General features: G+C 40.9%; 1 protein-coding gene across 1 annotated transcript; it reads right to left on the bottom strand.

Moving 5' to 3' along the window:
- Nucleotides 1-172: 172 nt before the first annotated feature.
- LOC130888817 (39S ribosomal protein L48, mitochondrial-like) lies at nucleotides 173-18,674 on the bottom strand. The gene is made up of 8 exons (XM_057792169.1): nucleotides 18,574-18,674; nucleotides 13,450-13,502; nucleotides 10,673-10,710; nucleotides 8,767-8,855; nucleotides 7,857-8,026; nucleotides 4,122-4,224; nucleotides 2,043-2,132; nucleotides 173-429 (listed from the first exon to the last, which is right to left on the bottom strand). Exons 1-8 carry the CDS (start codon nucleotides 18,592-18,594, stop codon nucleotides 355-357), a joined length of 639 nt encoding a protein of 212 aa, XP_057648152.1. The 5' UTR covers nucleotides 18,595-18,674; the 3' UTR covers nucleotides 173-354.
- Between the last annotated feature and the right edge of the window lie 2,981 nt (nucleotides 18,675-21,655).

Here is a 21,655-nt window from a genome sequence, read left to right as displayed (position 1 = left end):
TAACTGAAAAAGTATGGTGGAATGAAAACATGATTAGACAAGGAGACACAGAATTCCTTAAAGATAGTTTGACGCTAGCCTGGTCTACAGAGCTAGTTTCAGGACAGCCAGGACTGTTACACAGAGAAACCCTGTCTCAAAAAACGAAACAAAACAAAAAAATTTACAGGATAATTACTACCCACACACACACAGAGGCAATAGCAAATTTTATTAGGTAAGTGGTAATTGGCAAGCACCGCATGCCACAGACACAGGAGGCGTTCCCAGTATGAGCACTCTTTCTCTTGGCTTATGCCTTCACGCATGAAGATTTCTCTGAGGCCGATGATGACATGAGAGGGCTTGCAGTGTTTAGTTCAACTTGGCCAACAATTCCTCCAGTTCTGGCCGAGCTTTGAACCTTCCCTTGAAGTCTTCTTCGGTGTGCTAGGACAAGGAAAAGAAAACAAATGGCAATCACCACAGAACTTTTATTGCCCATACATATAAATGCACCTCCAAAAAGGGTCCTTGGGCAGCTCTGCAGAGAGTAATCCAGAGTCAGCCCTTTCTCAATGAGCATGCAGCGTGACCCAGACTTGAGCTTGGTACCAGGAATCAACGCTGAACCACACTTTATCTTGTCTGAGACAAGACAGACATGTAAACAGGATGCTACAAGTATTACACCAGAAGTTTTCTGGCTATATTTATTTGATTTTGCATCATATTATAGACCAGGGCCTTTCACATAAGAGGTAAACACTGCCACTGAGCCATATGGTCTAAAAACTTTGGGTTTGTTTGTTTTATGAGACAGGGTTTCTTTCATAGTATTTCTGGCTGTTCTGGAACTCACTCTAGACCAGGCTGGCCTATAACTCATAAAGATCCCCCTGCCTCTGCCTCTTTTTTTTTGAATGATGTTTTGTGTGTGTGTGTGTGTGTGTGTGTGTGTGTGTGTATGTGTGTACATGTTTACCCATATGGAAGTAAGGGCAACATTTGAAAGTTAGTTCTCTCCCTCCACCATGTGGTCCTGGGAATTGACTTCAGGCTGTCAGGTTTGGCAGCAAGAACCTTTACTTGCTGGCCCATCTCACCAGTCCTGTTTGCTTTTTTGAGATAGGTTCTTGGTATATAGTCCAGGCTGACCCTGAACCTACTATTTAGACCTGGCTGGCCTCAAACCTCAATCTTCCTGTTTCTGCCTCCTCAGTGCTAGGATTATATGCACAGGAACTGCAGTATTTTTAACACCATCAGCACATTCTCACTCTATATGCAGATCTCTGTGGAACTGAAATAATCACCAGACAGGTATGCACAGAACAAGGGTAGCTAGATGAAGCAATATACCAGGCTAACATGACATAATGGGAACTGTGTCATAAGAAGGATTGTCATGGCCACTATATTTGAACCCAGTATTTAGGCTAATGTTGCTTATTTCTGCATGCTTCTCATTCTTTACCAGATACATTCAATGGAGCTATAATCATTCATTGGTGGTCTAGAAAACGTCTAAGGTAATGCCCTGATGCAGTGGTTTTCAACCTGTGGATCATGATCCCTTTGTGGGTCAAATGACCCTTTCTCATGGGTTGCCTAAGACCATCAGAAAACACAGATATTTACATTGATTCATAACAGTAGCAAAATAAGTTATGAAGTAGCAACAAGAAAATGATGAGGAACTGTGTTAAAGGGTCACAGTGTTATGAACGTTGAGAACCACTGCATTCATTATACTGTTTACAACCTTAAAACATGTTTCTGCTTTATCGCTTCCTTGAAGAGAGAATCTGGAGGTGATGGGCTCAGTCCCTAATGTCAGGATGCTGTGATGGAGGCCAGCTCCTGTGTTACACACAGCATCATTCCTGACACCTCAGAGGTCTCAGAGTAATGGTCACGGGGCCACCAGGCTGTACAGTTCTCCTGACAGCAGCTGAAATATACATTTTTCTGTTATTTCAAAACTAAGCAGCACTGACTTCTTTATCCTCATTGTGAGCACACAAAGGCCACCAAGAGCCTCTTTCCACACTGGCACCTACCTCCCTCACTGACAACTTCACTCCTTCTGGAAGATTGCTTTGTAGTATTTCCAAGAAAATCTCTGCAAACGTAGCACTCAGACTGCTGATCTGCAAATGAAGAGAGATGTCTAAGGGAGAGCACTGAAGGTCAGGTGACTTGCACACAGCCTGGATGTCCCTGCAGCAGCTCCCGTGGGGAAGAGGCTGACTACCAAGCAGGGCCTGGACTCCCTTTCAGCTCCAGTGGGGGAGAGGCTGATATTCAGGCTTCTGAGCTCAGTTCCCACAGGATTTCTCTTGCTCTTTGTTGAAATGTCTGCTTGCCATTGTTTCTGTAGGCAGGGAATGTCACAGCCAGACCAATACTGATTTTCTGATGCAATTTGGGTTTACCATACTGCTGTGGTCCTCAGGAATCATGCAGTGAGATTTCAGCTGATAGAGCAGAAGGCTGACCCACCAGAATGAATATATTCTGATGGAGATAAACCCAGTTTGCAAGGTACTGGGCCTACCACCTTTTGTATATTGGCTGATTCTCACAGTAGGTCTCTTGTGAAGCTATAAGCACTCTTCCTTGGTGCAAGATTCAGCATAGTATGGATTATTGGGCACAATTCTTTTCCATGTACTAGTATATTGGTTCACCCCCCACTTTGTGGTACTTAGTCCTGCAGTCAACAACCTTGGTTCTCACAGTCTAATCTCTGCTTCATTCTCTGAGGTACATTAGAAGCCATCTCCCTGCAACTATCTTCCATTTAGCATGACATGCAGTCAGGAAACGAATCTTTCATACAGATCACATTTGGGACCTTCAAAAATTAAGCGACGTCTAAGCTCAGAGAACTGTCTTTGTTTTGCGCTGGAAACTTTACAAAATAGGAAGAGAACAGCCAGAAAAGATAAAGAAACTGGTGCAGAAAAAGACATAGTGGAGAGGACATTTCTCCTTCAGGTCTAAGTCCCGTACTTGATGTAAGTCTTCTTCTGGACCCTGAGGGGACACTAAGGCTGGCACTCAGAAGTCTCTGATACCATACTGACCAGGTGTTGGTGTCAGGCCTGTCTTGAAAATCCAGAGGTGAGTCAGATGTGTGGTGGGAAGGCATAAAGAGTACTATGAGGACCCACAGGAGAAATAAGCATTTAACTCATTCAAGGTTAAGTAAAAAAAAAAAAAAAAAAAAAAAAAAAGCTTCAGGAGTGGATAATGTCTGGGTGAAGTCTTGGAGTAAAATGGAATTAAACCAGTAGAATTAGACAGTAGCACGGTCAGTTTTCATGGCTGAGAGAGTAGCATTCTATAAAATGTAAACTGCATAACAGCATTAGAAAATCCAGATAAGCTCCTATGGTTGGAGTGAAAGGGACATCAAAGAAGAGCAGGAGGGGACGCACAATGGTGCTAGTGCTACAAAAATTCTACTTCACACTATTGGTCTTGGCAGCAAGTAAGAGGCACCTAAGATACATCATAAGCAAATTGCTATTTAAAGACTTAAAAATTTCAAAGTCACTTTAAAATTAGGATATTTAGATTTAGGTGTTGCTCCCTCAACATTCTTACTGCTGCTGATAAGGTTAAGGTTCTTTTGTGGACCAAAAGGAGGAATACAATGGAACTGTAAATAAAGTTTCACACAGTGGAATATTTCTTGGTTACAAAAATGAATGAAGTTTTATACTGAACAAGTATCAGAAGACAAAGAAGGATTAAGCATTAGGCTCAAAGGATTACAAAGAGGGAAACTGTCCCAAACAATTAGTTTTCCATACAATCAGGTCCAGGAGTACAATGTGCAACATCCACAAAAGTCCACTAGACAATCAGGTCTACTGTATTTAAAGCTCAGCCAACAGATCAGGGGTATGTGTGTTTGTGTGTGTACCTAGGGGTATTGTTATACAATGATGCTTGGTGAATGAATGCGATTTCATAACAGGAGAGGTGGAGGAGTCGAGAACCCAGCTGTAGAGTTCACCATTATTTAAGGGCAGTTAGAACAAATCGAAAAAACTCTGACATATGGAGAAAAAGATGGAGGAAGGGAACCAGAGAAGCAAAAGAATTATGAAATCTTCCAGAGTGCCTACCTGAACCACTCGCTCATGGGTGGTAAGGACTGAGTCTATGACCATTTTGTTGCCTTGTTCTGGTAGCCTCATCACCTCCATGGTTTTGGTGGGCATCGCGTAACTGCAGAAGAAGAGTTAGCTGTTGAGTGTCCACCACATCTACCAGGATCCTCTGTGAGTACAACCACTGCTCCATATCATATCTCCTACAGGATTCTTACCTGCAGCCAGTGTTGAGGTAAGCAGATATCTTTACCTTGTCTAGACATCTCTGAACTCTGAGGGAACACACTGTGTTCAGTGTCTTTCTGTGTCCCCTTGACAATGACTGACACATTACCCTGTGTGTAACCTTGGTGATGATACACATTTGCTGCTCCTGGAGCAAATTCTAAGGGATTCTAAGGGAATCCAGCCCAGCACTTAGGCATACTTTGGAGGTGAGCCCTGATCACTGTGTGTAATGGAGAAATAAGGCGACGTGTCCAACAGCTCTGGAGCAGTGTCTTTCAGCGTCAGCACTGTAATGTTCCACACCAGGCATTCTCGTTGTGGAAGCTGGCCTATGTATCCCACCTGTACCCACTGAATGCCGTGAGGACCCCTCCAGTAGGACAGAATGATTTCAGTCACTAGTTTGGGAGTCACTACTGTCAATTCTGTGCTTACTTGCTCTATTAGCTTCAGCGGGCCAAGCTCTACGGGGAGGAGAGCAGTGTGGAGACTGTCATTTTTCAGTCCACTCTTCCCTATGACATTCATGTGTAAATGAAATTACAATCTGAGCCTCTGTGAGCTACTGAGGATCTGATGTGGTGGTGAGACTGAACTAATGGCCATGTAGAATATGGTATGTTGCATTCATCTTACTGAAAAGTTCATCAAACTAAGGAGAAATGAAATACTAATAACGACAGGTAGCGGTACCACATGCCTTTAATTCCAGCACTAGGGAAAGTGAAAATCTGAGTTCAAGACCAGACTGTTCTACAGAGTGAGTTCCAGGACAGCCAACACTACACAGAGAAACCCCATCTCCCATATCAAAAAAAAAAAAAAAACCAAAAAACAAAACAAAAAAAAACCACCCACAAAAAACTCCCAAAACAACAACAGCAACAAAAATAAAGAGAAAGAAAGCAAGAAAGAAAGAAAGAAAGAAAGAAAGAAAGAAAGAAAGAAAGAAAGGAAGAGTTGCCTCACAGCCAGTGATGTTGAGTGCTACTTTCACACTCCATGAAACATAGGTTGGTCAGCTTCAGGCCTGGAAGCTGCTACTTGATGAGTATTTCTGTCATTGGTACCCCCACGCAGGTACCCCAGGGATGCTCAGGAAGCTGCTTAGCAAGGGAATCAGGCAAATCAGTAGAGACACCTTTTCCTCCCCTCTCCTGGAGGAGTGGCAACCGCACAATGCAGACCAAGGGCAGAACAAAGATGGCAAGCTGCTCTTCTAGCCCAGTTCCAACTCAAGGTCACAGCTATTATCCCCACACCTCCATTCCCATTCCAGAGAAAAAAGTGAAATGAAAGTCACAGGAAAACAAACTCATCTCTGAAAAGCAGAGCAATGTGAATGCCTAGAAGTTGGAAAACCTCAATCAATGCAGAGAAGTAAATCGTTAAAACAAACAGCTCTTTATGCGGAGCTATTTGACGCAAAGAGCCAAGAAAGAAGCAAAAACCAGTATGTTCTAGGAAGCATGTCCATGAGTGTTGAACACAATTTAAATCAGCCAGCATTTACCCTGTGCCTAGAATGTACTGCTTAACAAGGCCAGGTCTTAGGGCTGTACCACTAATGAAGACAGAAGCAGCTCTTGCCTTATAAAATTTGACACAATACAGAACATAATCTGAAAGTCATAGTTAAATAAATAAATACAAGAATAAGGAATGCATATTACAAAAAGAAATGTGTATACCCTTTATTTCTCCTGAATATATAACGTAAGTATTTAGTAAGCTTCCTTAAAGAAGTAATAATCAAGATGACAACCAAGAAAAATTGGGACTGAAGATGTAGCTCAGTTGGTAGAGAGCTTGCCTAGCAAGCATGAAGCTGTGGGTTCAATCCCCAGCATGGAATTAAAAAAGTATCACACACCATTAATCCCAGCACCTAGAGAGAGGCAGAAGGATCACCCTCAGCTACATAGTGAGTTCTAGGTCAGCTTGTGTTACATGAAACCTTATCTCAAAATAAAGAAAGGAAGAAAAGAAAAAGAGAGGGAGGGATGAAAAGAGGGAAAGGATGAAAAGAGGGAAAGGAAAGAAAAAAAGTGAGGGCTTAGGGAAAGGCAGAAGAACACTCAAACTCTGCAGTATAATCAAAGGTCTTGAAGTAGAAATCAAACATCGATGCCCCTGAGATCTGCCTACCTGTGCCTCCCCAGCACTGGCATTACAAGCACATGCTACCGCACACCGCTATTTATATGTGGAAACTGGGAATCAAACTCAGGTCCTTACACTTTGCTGACTGAGCTATCTCCCCAGCCTCATTGTATTATTAACAGTAACAACAGAGCCAGGTATGATGTAACACATAATCCAGTATACAGGAAGTAAAGGCAGGAGGATCATGATTTAAGGCTAGCCTGGGCTATACAACAGCAAGATCTATGATAGAGATGCCTAAATAGTGAAAAATCTATCTCAACTGGTGTGTGAGTGTGTGTATATATCAGTGTGAAGCATGGTTCTCCATGATTTAAGTATATTTCCTCCCTTAATTTTCAGTATGGGTTTTTCCAGTAGGTACTTTTTTATTAACTCCATTTCATACGTGAGGAAGCCAAGACACCAAGAGTTTAAGTAAATTGTCTACTATCACACAGTAAGAATATAGAATATAGCAGGGAGGGAGTAAACCATCTACCTTGGAAGTTTGGATCCATAGTTGTTTCACCAAAGACAAGGGCCTTTTTTTTTTTTTTTTTTTTTTTTTTTTTTTGGTTTTTTGAGACAGGGCTTCTCTGTTCTCTGTGTTACAGTCCTGCCTGTCTTGGAACATGCTCTTGTATACCAGGTTGGCCTTGAATTCACAGAGATCTGCCTGCCTCTGTCTCTCGAGTGCCAGGATTGAAGGTCTGTGCCACCACCGCCTGGCAACAAGAATTTTTATATGAACTAAGTAATACTCAAAACAATTGCTAACTTGGTGGTTTGTTTAGTTTGGTTTTTTGAGAGTGTCCACATAGCATGCCCACTGAAAGTAAAGGACACCACAGAAAGTCCGACTTTATGTCATGATATCAGCTGACATAAGTAGAAGGTTAGTTAAAAATAAACACAATGAAAGCAAAATCCATGTCACAAAATTCTAGCAAGATATCTTGCCCAAGATTCCAAGCCTGAGGTCCCCTTTTTATTGCAAAGATTAAGAAGTGCTAGATCAGTGTTCAGGACACACCAGCGTCACTCTGAGAATGTCTCCTTCGCATAATTAAGTTGCATAAGAACTTAAAGGGAATTCATTTCCCTTTAACAAAAGAACTTAATCCTGAAAATCGACCTCTGACCTTTACACACGTTGTGCTTTATGCACCCTGAGACATGTATGAACAACACATACACAGTAAATACATTTAAAAGCTAGGTTAGTTACCTTTCAGTGGTTGCCAGAACTGCAGTTTGGGAGGGGAAGAGACTGGCTGTACGGGAACATTTTAGGTCAGTGACTTGTTCTATGCTTTGACTGAAAAGTGAAGTATTATACAGACACATCCCCAAAAAAGGCACCCTTCCTACCTTTCCTCAACTTTGATGGAGAGCCGGTTGCAGAGGCGGTGGACATACTGGGCATAGCTTTCTGCTAGAGTCATGTCATAAGCAGTCAGGTGAATATTTAAAACACCATATTCATAATCTGTCCCCAGATTAATGGCTCTCACGTCCACTTTTGCTTTCTTCTTTTTAGGCTGAATAGAAAACAAAGAGAAAGAAAATAAGTCCAAGTATTATATAAGAAATTAAAAAAAAGAAAAAGGGAGGGAGGATAGGAGGGAGGGAGGAGAGAAAGAAAGAAATAAAGAAAGAGAAAGAAAAAGAAATCTGCTGGGCGTGATAGTTAGGCATTCGAACCCTCAAAAGGCGAGACAAGTGGATTTCTGTAAGTTCAAGTCTAGTCTGGTCAACATAGGAGGTTTCAGGTCAGCCAGAGCTACATAATGAAATTTTATGCCATACTCCCCCGCCCCCAAAAGAAAGACATTTAATCATAATGTATTAAGGTTTGTCTTCCAGAGTTACATAACTAGAAAAGATAAACTTCATGAACTAAATCCAGAATTGGTTAACTGCAATGGATTATTTATCTTGAGCAAGTTCCTCTTCCTCTTTATTACTGAAGCTTTCAATAGGAGTGGCCACAGCAAACTTCAATGCCTTACCATGAGTGGGAAGCCTCAACACTTCCCTGGCTAAACAAGCTAGGAATCTTCATGGCAATTAACACTGCAGTCAGCACAGTGGAGAAGGCTGACATCTGGAAGGGAAGAGAGACGGTGCAGATCCCAGTGAGGAGGAGCCGTCTGAGGACTCCAGGAGGCTTACTGTAGCCACAAGAAGGGCTAGGAGAACAAAGAAAGCTGATTCCAGTATCCTTTTTGGTACCCTCCTTCTTGTCCATGCTGGCCTACTACATCTGCCTGTAGCTCACCTCTAGCACTTTCACCAAGTGTCGGTATCTGCCAATGCCATGAGTAGGCTTTGTTCTGTAATGCCGGCTGGACCTCATTACAACACCACCTAAGGGAAAACAAGACAAATCAGAGACAGAAGGAACATACGTATTAAGGTTGTTCTTGCTTATTTCCAGTTTTCCCTTTCTTTTCCTCTTTTTCTTAGCTCCCACTAATTAGCTTTCTTTGGGAAAATCTCTCCTGAAAAGTCAAAGGTGGTCAAGGGAACAAAATATGTTTTAATGAGACTCTCATTTCTTCCTTCTCCTCAACAAGCCATTTTTTGACATTTTTGTTTCTTGGTATGTTTTGTTTTGTTTTTTTTAGTTTTTATTTATTTATTTATTTATTTATTTTGAGAGGAATTGCTCAGCAGGTGAGTGTGCTATTGCCAAGCTTGATGGCTGAGTTCCAACTCCAGGACCCAGATGTAGAAAGAGAGAATGAATCCTGAGAGCTGTCTTCTGTCCTTCACATGTTTGCACACACACCACAGACCACAAATCCTCCATACACACATACCTCGGACCATATTCTTCTTAATACAGGGTTTCATTTTGTAGCTCAGACTAGAACTCACTATGTGTCCCAAGATGGCCTGAAACTCACATCCTTTACTCCTCCTACCTTAGCCTTTAAAGCACTGAGATCACAAGTATAAGCCACCACACCCAGGCCTACTTGAAGTTTTCTGATGGAGACTATGGAGAAAAGGGAGCAGGCAGCAAAAATAGCCAGGAAAAAAAAATCAGCAATTTCTATAAACTCTTAAAAATCTTGCAGTACTGTACACAGCTCAGCTGCTCACCACTTGCCTAATGTTCCCAATTCAAGTTTGAGCCCAGTTACCACAAAGAAACAAAAAAGTGTGATTTGATTTATTTGTGTTTATAGCACAATATCAATATATATTTTAAGTGAACATCGTTCCTCCCAAATCTAGGTTCATTATTAAGAAAAAGCAGGGGCTTTCTACACATGCAGTGGGCTCAGCAGGAGGACTTACTGCCAATCTCTTGCTTCCAAACACACACATACACACACTTTTGTTGTTTTTTTTGTAATATTTTTTATGGTTTATTTAACTTTATTTTATGTGCATTGGTGTGAAGGTGTCACATCCTCTGCAACTGGATCTTCTACTCTTAACCACTGAGCCATCTCTCCAGCCCCTGTTATTCCTTTATCTCTGGTACTCATTAGTTATATGACTAACAGTTGTTGAGAGCACAAAAGTCCTTGTGCTCACAGACAGCACCAGGGATGTTAGACATGCAGGGTTGTCTTTTCAAGGGAAAAGATGTATAACATGTTTTCTGCCCAGATGACTGGTAATGGAGGTGGCTAAGAACCTAGGAGATTCTTGCGATATCTCTAGGGCCAGACATGGGGCATGCCTTTAATCCCAGCACCTGTAAACTCAAGGGAAGAGAATGTCTAAGGCCAACCTAGATGACCCATTAAGGTTCTGTCTCAAAAGCAAGTCAGCGGGTAGTGGTATGCACATCTTTAATCCCAGCACTTGAAGACAAGGATAAGTGAATCCTTGAGTTTAAGGTCAGCCTGGTCTACAAAGTGAGTTCCTGGACAGCCAGGGGTACACAGAAACCTTATCTCAAAACAAACAAACACACAAACATACAAATAAACAAACAAACAAACAAACAATCACCGAAGAAGGAATAGACTTGTGTAACCCAAACTCACTACAGGGTTCTTGCTCTAACCACTCCAAGTTCTTGTCCACAGTCCTTGCCTATGAAAGTAAGATCTGGCCCCTGCCACCCGCCTAAAAATTTCATTAGATATTCTAGACAAAAATCACTGTAGAGTGATAGAAGGTCATTTCCAGAAAACAGACCATACCAAGATATAATCACTTACCTGCAGAACAAATGGGATTCTCTCTTAAAATTTTGAATCTAAAACGAGAGGAAAAGTATGTTGAATATAATTGGATATTCACATTTATTTGCAGTATTACTATAGCCTTTATGTTCTATGTCAGAATATGCTAACAGTAGATGCTTCCTTAGTCTCTCCTTCCACAAACATAATTAAGCTCCTATTATATAGCAGTTAAGGTAGCCCTGAGGAGCCGGGTGATGGTGGCGCACACCTTTAATCCCAGCACTCGGGAGGCAGAGGCAGGCGGATCTCTGAGTTTGATACCAGCCTTGTCTACAGAACTAGTTCCAGGACAGAGAAACCCTATCTCGAAAAAACAAACAAAACAAAACAAAACAAAACAAACAAACAAAAAAAGTAGTCCTGAGGATGCAAATACTAAGTATAGCATCTCTTACAAGGTCCACTTGGGAATGGTAAATACAAACAAATGAGAAAGCACTGATCCAAAACAGAAATATGTTCAATAGTCAAAAGAAGTATGGTCTCTTCAACCCGGTTGGTGGAAATAGGGAAATAGAAATATTTAAAGTGAGTTTTTTAAAAATTATGAACTAGACGATGGAGAAATGGCTCAGAGGTTAAAAGTACTTGCTGCTCTTGCAAAGGACCCAGGTTCAGTACTTAGCACCCATATAGCAGATCTCAACTGTCTATAACTTCAGTTCCAGGAAATCCAATGCCCTCTTCTGGTCTCCCTGGACAACAGGCATGCACACATATATACATGCAGGCAAACTATTTACATGCTTTTAAAACACCTGTAATATAAAATAATAAAAAAAAAATCTCAAAAAAAATCTTTCTCTTCTGAACTCAGTTGCTTCAGGACCTTCGGGCTACCGTGGTCCTGAAGCCAATTCTGAAAATGGTACAAGATACCCCAGTCACAGCTTTAATTCCAGCATTTGGGAGGAAGAGGCAGGAGGGTTTCTGAGTTCAAGTCCAGCCTCGGCTACAGAGCTAGTTCCAGGACAGTCAGTAACTAGCTCTGTAGTTCTCCACACATAAGAAGCAGCTTCTTTATTCATTAACCAATAAAAGCAACACATAGACAAAAGTACTTCCCACACCACTCAGCAACAAATAAGAGATGAAATGGGAAGCCGTGAGACTGAAGCAGATGAGCCTTGCAGTGGTATAGTAGACTAGGAGGATGGAGGAAAAGGGACAACAATGACAACTAGGCTGCACGGGGGTCAGGAGAACAGGACAGTCAGACAACTCTGGTCTAGCTGAGTAGGTATCTGCAGCATTCTAGTTTCTACATTGAGAAGCTTTGAAACCAAACTGTGGTACCAACAAATCTGTAATGCTGACTGAACCATTTGTAAACCATGACATCAAGCAAGTTGTTTGATGTCACTGTAATTCTGTTATTTCATTCTTAAAGCACAGGTAATAACTGATAATCTTATAAGGCTGAAATGCTATCTTAAACTCAGTCACTTTCCTATTTTATGAAATGATGGCATTTGTATTTGTTCTATAATTTTTTTTTTTTTTTTTTTTTTTTTTTGGTTTTTTCGAGACAGGGTTTCTCTGTGGTTTTGGAGCCTGTCCTGGAACTAGCTCTTGTCGACCAGGCTGGTCTCGAACTCACAGAGATCCGCCTGCCTCTGCTTCCCAAATGTTGAGATTAAAGTTGTGCGCCACCACCGCCCGGCTCTATAATCTTTTTGTGAAGGTTACAGATAAGATATAAAATGCCTTAGAATCATTGCAGGTATAATAACATAGATTAAATAATTATGAAAAATATATTGAAATGGAAAGAGAGCAAAAAGAGAAAGGCTTCAATAGATACTATTTTAAAACAAACCAAAAATGTTGGATTTGAAACCTAATTCTAATTTATATAAGCTATACCATTTTAAAGCAATATATTTCACTCTCTTTAGACTTCAGTTACTAAATGCTGTAGGCCAAGATAAGGATTATACAATCTATTTTGAGTAAGATGGTATAATAGTATACCGAGACTGAATTTAGAACTACCTAGGAGACACATTTCTGGGTATGTCTAGGGGGGTGTTCCCAGAGATGTTTAACTGAGAGCTTTCACCACAATGGACTGACCGTACACTCAAACTGTTAAGTCAATCCTTATTTGATAATAACACTAAGACCATAGTTAATAAAGATAGCATACCATTTGAGAATTGTGAGCAGAGGAATGATGTAATTGAATATATTTGAAAGAATCACTCCAATTTCAGTATGAAGTGTGGAAAAAAGTAAACATGGAGAACAGATGAGGAGCTGATTCCCAAGAGCTTCTAATTAACTCTTATAACTTATATTAACCCATTATTCTTATCTATGTTAGCCACATGGCTTGGTACCTTTTTTAGTGATGAAATCACATCTTCCTTCTTCTGTGGTTGGGACAGGACTGGGGAGGAATGGGCTCCTCCTCCCCAGAATTCTCTTCTTCTCTACTTCCTGTCTGGTTGTCCCAGCTATACTTCCTGCCTGGCTACTGGCCAATCATCATTTATTTAAAGCATAATTTACAGAATATAGACAATTGTCCCACACCAGAGTAACAAGAGAAATGATAGTATCAAGGTAATTCCAAGGTTCTGAACCATGAGAAGAAGGTAACTGCTTTTTTTTTTTTATGTGGTGAAGGAGCAACGTGGCAGAGAATTAAAATTTGAAGTGCTTTGCAAACACATAGCGGATATAAAAGCAAAATCTATAACAGCTATGAATCGACTGATGGCTGTATTTATCATTAATATCCTTACCTCAGGATAGAAAATGCTTGCTTAGAAACAGCATCTTTCCACAGGCCCAGCACCTACAACACAACATTCATGTGAGGACCTTAACCTTTCAGAAAGCCAAGCACTTCATCTCACATGGAAACCCAACAGTATACAGACCAAAATGTACCAAAGTGCTCTTACCTGGCAAGCAAACCAAGGTCCTTTTTTCTTTCTCTGCCCACTACAGATTTAAAAAAACCAAAACCCCTCTCCCACAATTTTTCATCCCATTTCCCTTTCCAAATTTGATACATTTTTCTAATTTCAACCATAACATATAGATTTGCCATTCACTGCATACTAAGAGGGTCTTCCTTAAATATTCTTTAATTCTCAAACACTGCAAGATAATTTTTGGCAACTAAATCCCAGAAAGGTTTTACTTCTTAAAGATGGCAGCTAATAAGAGACTAAGAATACTGTCTCACTCTAAAGGCTGTGTCTTACATCACACCAACTCTCTCAACAGCAGCAGCAATAATCACATTACCACATGAGAGAAAACAATACTAAGAGAGGAGGCAACCGATATTTTAACCTCACTCTGCCCTGCTAGCATCTACATGAAAGATGAGTATACTTTCTTAATAAGGAAGAATGTGGCACATATAAGTTCTAGACAATAAATTCTAAACATCTGAATTTCTGCTCATCATGGGTAATAATTACAATTCTTTTGACATGTATATCTACAAAGATTGTACAAAAAGATAAAAAACCTGAGACACTGTCCCAGTCAAGAGTACCTTAAGGAAATATAATGACTAAATGTCAGGATGGATAATGAACCAGAAATTAGATAAAAACAAAAGAAACCTGAATAAAGTATGGGTCTTTGTTAATAATAGGATTATCAATACTGGTTTATTATTCATGGAAATTACACTACTATTTTTCCATGTATTTCTTTATTTAAGGTGGGAGAGTATACGTGGAGGTAAGAGTACTGACTATTTGAGGAAATTGGTCCTCATCTTACACCATATGTGTCCCATCAATCAAACTCAGATTGTCAGTGTTGGCAGCAAGTCCCTTTATCTGCTGAGCCAGCTCACATTCTCTAAAAGTTTAATAGAGAATAGTGGACTTTATGTGAACTCTTCATGTTATTAACACCTTTTTTTGCAAATCTAAAGCTATTCTAAAACAGTAACTTATTATTTCTTTCTTTCTTTATTCGTTAATGTTATGGTACTAGAAAATCCATGCCTTGTGCACTTTCTCAGGCAACAAAGTTTCTTTTTAAAAAGCCTAAGTAAAGCCTGGCGTGGCACACTCCCAGCACTCAGGAGGCAGAGGCAGGCTGATCTCTGCGTTTGAGGCCAGCCTGGTCTACAAGAGCTAGTTCCGGCACGGGCACCAAAGCTACCAAATACTGTGCTGCATGTTAAAAGGAACACAAAATCAAAATTTAATGAACACAATGAAGTTTAAAGGCAATATATTAGGTGAAACAAGCCAGCCAGTCACAAAAGATTGAATACAGCATGAAAGGTTCCCTTTCAATGAAATATTCAAGTCTATAGGGAAAGGAAGTAGAGTTAACAGTTGCTGGGCTGGGAATGGCGTAGGGGATGACAGATAAGGAGTATAGGTTTGTTCTAGAGTTGATGGAATGTTAAAACTTAAACAGCCCAAAGAAACTATAAATATTATGTGATGAAATAAAAACATATGTATGCCTGGCATGACTTCCTGGGGCTGGAAGTCCTGAGCTTTTGCAGCTTATATACTTTCCTAAAGATCTGTTCAAAATCAAGAACCATCTCCTGAGATAAGTGCGTAAAAGGCACTGATGGAGAAAAAGTTCATATATGACTTCAGTTTACATACATTATTTCAAACTACTTCTCTGAGATGCTTAATATCATCCAATGCCTTCTATGTTGAGCCATTTTCAGGGGTGAGGTTCAGTTCTGTTCCTCTCAGGTACACATTCAAGTTTTGTTTGGGGAAAATTTAGAAATAAATAAGTAAATAAATGGGCGTGCACCACCACCGCCCTGTTCATTTTTTTTTTTTTTTGAGGCAGGGTTTCTCTGTGTAGCCCTAGCTATGTGGAACTCACTCTATAGATTAGACGAGGCTGTCCTGGAACTCAGAGATCCACCTGCCTCTGCCTCTTGAGTGCTGGGATTAAAGGCGTGTGCCACTACCGCCTATGGCAACTCTTATAAAGAAAACATTTAATTGAGGGTGGCTTGCTCACATTTTTAGAGGTTCAGTTCATTACGATCACAAAGGGGACAGTAGCAACGTACAGCAGATGTGGTGCTGTGCCTGAGAGTGCTACATTTTTCAGTCAACAGGAAGTTGATTGACTCACAATGAGGGAAGCTTGAGAAAAAGAGACCGGTAAGATCATCACTACAGTCACACACTTCCTTCAACAAGGCCATACCTTCTAACAGTGCCACTCCCTTTGAAGAAAAACATATATGTGTTATACACTATATAAGTGTAAATCATACTTATTGAGGAGTGAATTAAAATGTCTAATGTAAACAGGCATGGTGGTGTATGCCTTTAATCCCAGTAACTGGGTGAGGGAGAGGCAGGTGGATCTCCATGAGTTTGAAACCAGTCTGCTTTCTGTATAGTTTCCATGACAGTTGGTGCTATATTCTATCCCCTACCCTAAACCCCCCCCCCAAAAAAAACAAACAAAAAAACCCCAAAAAACAAACAAAAAAACCTTCCTGGTTTAGAACCTGAACATTTGCAGACATCTCTTTCAGAAGGGTCTCACACCTAGAAAATCCAAACCAATATCCCTTGTGTCTTCCACAGTTTGAACCTAGTTTCTCTTTTATAACAGAATAAATGCGTTTCTTTTTAATACTAGCACCTCAAGTATTTTTAGTACAATGATCAGTGCTTTCAAGTTTTTCTAAGTTCTCTCAAAAAATTGCTGCTTCTAGTGTTTCCTTTGGCTATCCTCTTCCAACATGACTACACTGACTATCAAAATCTATCTTCCCATGGGCCATTACGAGCACAGATTTTATAACCATTGACATTTAAATGTCCACATCTATTCTGTCTGCTGGGATTGTTTAAAAATATATGAAGAGCTGCTCAGCAGTGGCGGCACAAGCCTTTAATGCCAACACTCGGGAGGCAGAGGCAGGTGTATCTCTGAGAGTTCCAGGCCAGCCTGGCCTACAAGAGTTAGTTCCAGGCCAGGCACCAAAGTACACAGAAACACCCTCTTTCGAAAAAACAAAAAAACCACAAAACTATGTGAAGAGCAACTAAAAATACACAAATGACTACAAGACACCAACATCCCTATTAGCACCATTTTTTGTCCCTTACAAAGTATTCACCCTACTTATAGTATCCTTCATCATACCTTTTGTGTTAGTATTCAGACATTTGTACTGCTCCTCTGCTGTAGCCACTAAGAGCACCTGTTTATATTCCCTTTTAAAAGGGCCCTGTTCACCTCCCATCTCTCTCTTTCTCTGTCTCCATCTGTCTTTCTTTTTTCCGAGACAACGTTTCTCTGTGGTTTTGGAGCCTGTCCTGGAACTAGCTCTTGTATACCAGGCTGGTCTTGAACTCACAGAGATCCGCCTGCCTCTGCCTCCCAAGTGCTGGGATCATAGGCGTGCGTCACCACCGCCCGGCTCCATCTGTCTTTGTCTCTCTCCCTTCTACTGCTCCTGTCCCCAGACACCGTCCCCACTCCCCTTCACTCCTTTTACTTTCCCCTTTCCTTAAAAACAAAACAAAACAAAACCTCCAGGTGAACTCTTTCTCATGGCATCTTTCCCATGCTGCTTTTAATAAATTATGACATTCTTTTGTTGTTATTTTTTTTTTAATTTTTGAGACATGGTGTCAAGTAGCTTAGGCTAGCCTCAAACTCAACCTGTAACAAATGCTGTCCTTGAACTCCTTATCTTCCTGCTTCTACCTTCCAAGTTGTTGGATTAAATGCCAATGCCTGACTTTGTCACATGATGTCCTTAATGGCACGTTTTCAATGTCTCTTTTAGAGTTTGAGTAGTTGGAAATCACATTTCTTTTAGAACACTGTTCTTCCCTTCTAGCATTCCTTGGAAGGAAGACAAACAGGCAGAGAATAGACTGGAATGTTAAAATCGACTCATTCCTATTATCCTTGCTCCAGACCTGTTATCGCAAATTGGATAACCAGTGAGTCCTTTATTAAGGACGGAAAGAGAAACTTAAATTTAGATACATTCAAGTGTAGTCACACATATCCACAAGTAGCAATAAGCATATGTATTTATAAATAGATTTAATATCTACAATTAATGCCTAAAATAAAATCTCAATATGAGAGAGAGAAAGAATATCAAAAATCTAAGCAGCACAACACACATGAAAACCCCAACTGAGATTTGTTAAATTTTTCATGGGAAGAGAAAAATCGAGACTGGATTTAAGAATGCTGATTTAGCTAGGTCAGTGTTGCATGCCTGTGATCCAAGCACTGTGTAAGCTGAGGCAGGAGGACTGTGAGTTCAAGAGCAGTCAGGGCTACATGGTAAGACCCTACTCTCATAAAAAGAATCAAGGCGGGGGTGGGGTGTGGTGGGTGATGGACTGCGAGGAGAGGAGGGAGGGGAAAACAAAACAGGATGAAGTGGCTGGTTTTTCTTAAGATTTTGGAAGCCATAGAGTAACAACAATGTGGTTGGTTCACCCTCTTCTTTGACATACTCTTAAATAAGGTTTTGTAAACAAAAATGTAATCTATCATTTTCATATTCTTCTCACCGAGTAGCTTAATTCATAACCCAACCACTTCAATAAGACACGATTCTTAAAGTTGGTTTAACGTAAAAAAATAAAATGACCTGCCTAAGGTCAGACAATTTATGGGGACTATGCCGTGGCTTCCTAATTCCCTCAGTGAGCACTTTCTTTCTGGACAAGTGGAGGGGGCGTGGCGCGAGACTGCAAAATTTACCCTGGGCGGAGGGAGGAACCGACCGTGAGGCACCGCAAGGACTGCTGGGAGGGGCATGTTCTCAAAGTACTAAGCCCGGATAGCTACCCGCCGCCACCTTCCAGCTCTCCTTTGTCTTCCGCCTCCCCAGCGCCCTGTGCACGTGAAATCTACGTTACCTTTCCCAGGGTTCCGCTCATTCTTAGTTACTCCACTTTCAAAGGAAAACCGAGAACCCGCCCCGGCAGCCACGACCCCTGGGCTTCTGAAACGCGGCCGGAAATGTTTTAATCAGGTCCGTCTACAAAATCCGACCGAGATACTTTCTACTCCCGCAGCACTTTGGTTCCGGAAGCTTTTAAAACCCAACTACTAGATTTTTTTCCCTTATCCCACTGTCAATATATATATATATATCCTCATAATAATTGAGAATAACTATTTTTTATTGAGTGGTCCATTGTGTGCAATCATTTGTGCTCACTTAATTCTGTATCCGAGTTCCAGAACTGCCAGGGCTATACAGAAAAATACTGTCTCAAAAAATATCCTTTGTTAAAAAAAAATCCTTTGTTAAATGGTAAATATATAAAAAAAACATTGCGACTTAGTAGTGGAGTACTACACAGTACATGAGATGCCGTTTTTGACTTGCACAAAGTAACTCCAAACGGACCTTACACCTATTTATCAAATGCTAAGTGCATTACTTCTAGAAGACACTTGTCACCAGTCCTCTCTGAGTTTGGCAACTGTCTATGCTTTCGGAGGTTTCTCTAAGGCCCTGATGTATAGATCAATAACAGAGCTCTGTCTCTAATCTCGGGAATACGCTTGAGAGAGCTGGTAAAGATGTAGGATCAGGGCCTTTGGAAAAGGGTTGTTTCTGATTCTCAGAACCCAAGCAAGAATTTTCACAGAAGGGTGAAAACTGGTTATCCGTCCCAACAGTACTGAGGACTTTGTTTATAATGTACTTGAGTTACCCAGTGTTCCTCTTGTGCAACATTGTCTGATTAGACTCTTTCTGAATTTGTATACTTCCTTTTGAAACTGATTTACATTAGCAAGAGACTCGCTGTTTAATTATAATTAGCAGGCAGTGCTGGGAACGCTGTGCTGTGAACCTTCTGCTTACCTGGTTACCAGGTACCTCATTAGCCAATCAGAGCCTCCAGCAGACCCACCAGTCAAATGGGATGGTTCTTTTGGGAGCCAGGCTTCCGGTTTCGCTCTTCCCCGAAGAAATCAATCAATCATCGTTTCTCTCATGCTCTGCGCCTTGGGCTCCCTTGTTGGGAGAGAGCATGTCAGCTTTGCAGCTGCACCGTGGTGAGTAAGGGGTTTCTCCCCACAGACAGGAGGAGCCACTGTCCCCAGGTGTGTAGGAGTCCGGCCTTGGTGCAGTGGGCTGTTCGCCCCACGTGTGGAGGAGTGGCTGGGCTTGGCGGGTGAGGGGCTGCTGTGCTGATGCTCGTGTCTGGTGTGGTGTGTCCTCCCCTGGCTGGGTGGGAGCCAGTGCACAAACAGAGTTTAGTGTGTTCCTTCCTCGTCCTGCCTCATCCTAAGTAGTTCTAAGTGATCCTTGCAACTCCCTGCTGTCAGCCTCTCAATAACTTCACTGCCTGGGCTGTGTCTGCACAGAGCACAGCTTTTGAAGCCGTAAATGTTGGTTCCTATAGTGCTTATATTGTCGCATTTGTAGAGATATCACCAAATATGCCAAACTCGGAGACTTGTGGTCTCTCCTGGGTCTTCAGAAGTTCTGCACTTTTAATATTTATGTTTAGGATTCGTCTGTAGTTAATTTTCTGGGGCTTGCCAGCTGTGGGGTATCGGGAGGGACAGAAACCCTGACGAGCAGGCCACTCATTGTTACAGTGGGGTGTCCATTGCAAAAACAATAAAAGGATTTGTGTGTGGAGCGTGGCTTCTCCCTTCAGACCGGAAGGAAAAGAACAGTGTCCTGTTCTTTGGATGAGGAACATGATATGCTTTCTGAAAGTGGAGTAATGTCTACTAAAATACTAACTTTCTAAACTAGGGCCCTGTTCCCTGGAGTGGAAGGGCAGAACAGAAAGTTCTGTGATATCTGATTAATTTGATCTCTGATCACCCAGTATGGCAGCTGATAATATTCTGACTTCCAACAGGGTGGTGTTAGCCAGTGATTGACTTTGGGAATGCTTAGCAAGCAAGTAGGTAGCTTATAGAATCTTTCCAGGATTCTTCTCTGCTTCTGTTGTAATGGAATTTTGATGGACCATGAGCTAGGCTATGGTTCTGTTTGTTTATGTAGTGACCTGGGCAGTGCTTCATGTCCTCTGAGCCTCCCTTAGTATGGATTTCCTGGGAAGAGAGAGACTCTGCAGCTGTAGTATATTATGCTTGTAATATCAATGTCTAGTGTATACATAGTAGTGTACTTTTGGTGTGCAGTGGGAAGACAGATTGGAAAACTGAATATTGCATTCCAATTTCAACTTTGTAATATAAATTTTTCAAATACTTTAAAAGATGGTAGAACTATGGTGATGTTGATTGTCTTTTGGCAATACATGATTAGAATGCTACTAACTTTCTGTTTTCACCAGTCACAATGATATGATTCCGTGATCTTTATTTCCAGGGACAAAAGGAGCACCAAGCTTTCTCAGGTGTGCATGGTGTTGGGCAGGTAGATAGGACAGAACCTATATTTTGTGATACAATCCTTGTGACAGGAAGCAGATATTAAATTATTATATATTTTTAAATATTTTTCTAAATATTTATCTTCAATATTGTTGACATTCTTGATTGTTATAGCTTTGATGTAAGTTTTTCTCTTTTTTTGAGTTTTTGGTATCTCAGTCTTTCAACTCACAGAGATCTGCCTGTGTCTGCCTCCCAAATGCAGACCACCACTTTCCAGCAAGAAGTCATATTATGTCAATCTGTCTACTAATTTTTTTTATAATCTTATTGATCACTCTGAGTGTTTCCACAATGAATGTGGCTTTGTAATCAGCTTTTCTTTTATAAATTTTTTGAAATTGTCATTGAATTGTATTCATTTTATGCTTCAAATTTACTATACACAGCATATTTGTTTTGAGGTATCAAGTTCCCAAAAATTAATTATATGCTTCTTTATTTACTTTGGTTTTATTTTTCTTGTTGCTGTTAATCTGTGAAATACTCTTGGTTTATTGGATACAATGTCTTTGCTGGTGGGTTTTTCTGATGTGAGGTTATCTGTTGCTTGAGTTTTTGTGTGTG

This window comes from Chionomys nivalis, chromosome 17 (assembly GCF_950005125.1).
Source record: "Chionomys nivalis chromosome 17, mChiNiv1.1, whole genome shotgun sequence".
Classification (NCBI taxonomy): Eukaryota; Metazoa; Chordata; class Mammalia; order Rodentia; family Cricetidae; genus Chionomys; species Chionomys nivalis.
This window is presented reverse-complemented; position numbering and strand designations above follow the sequence as displayed.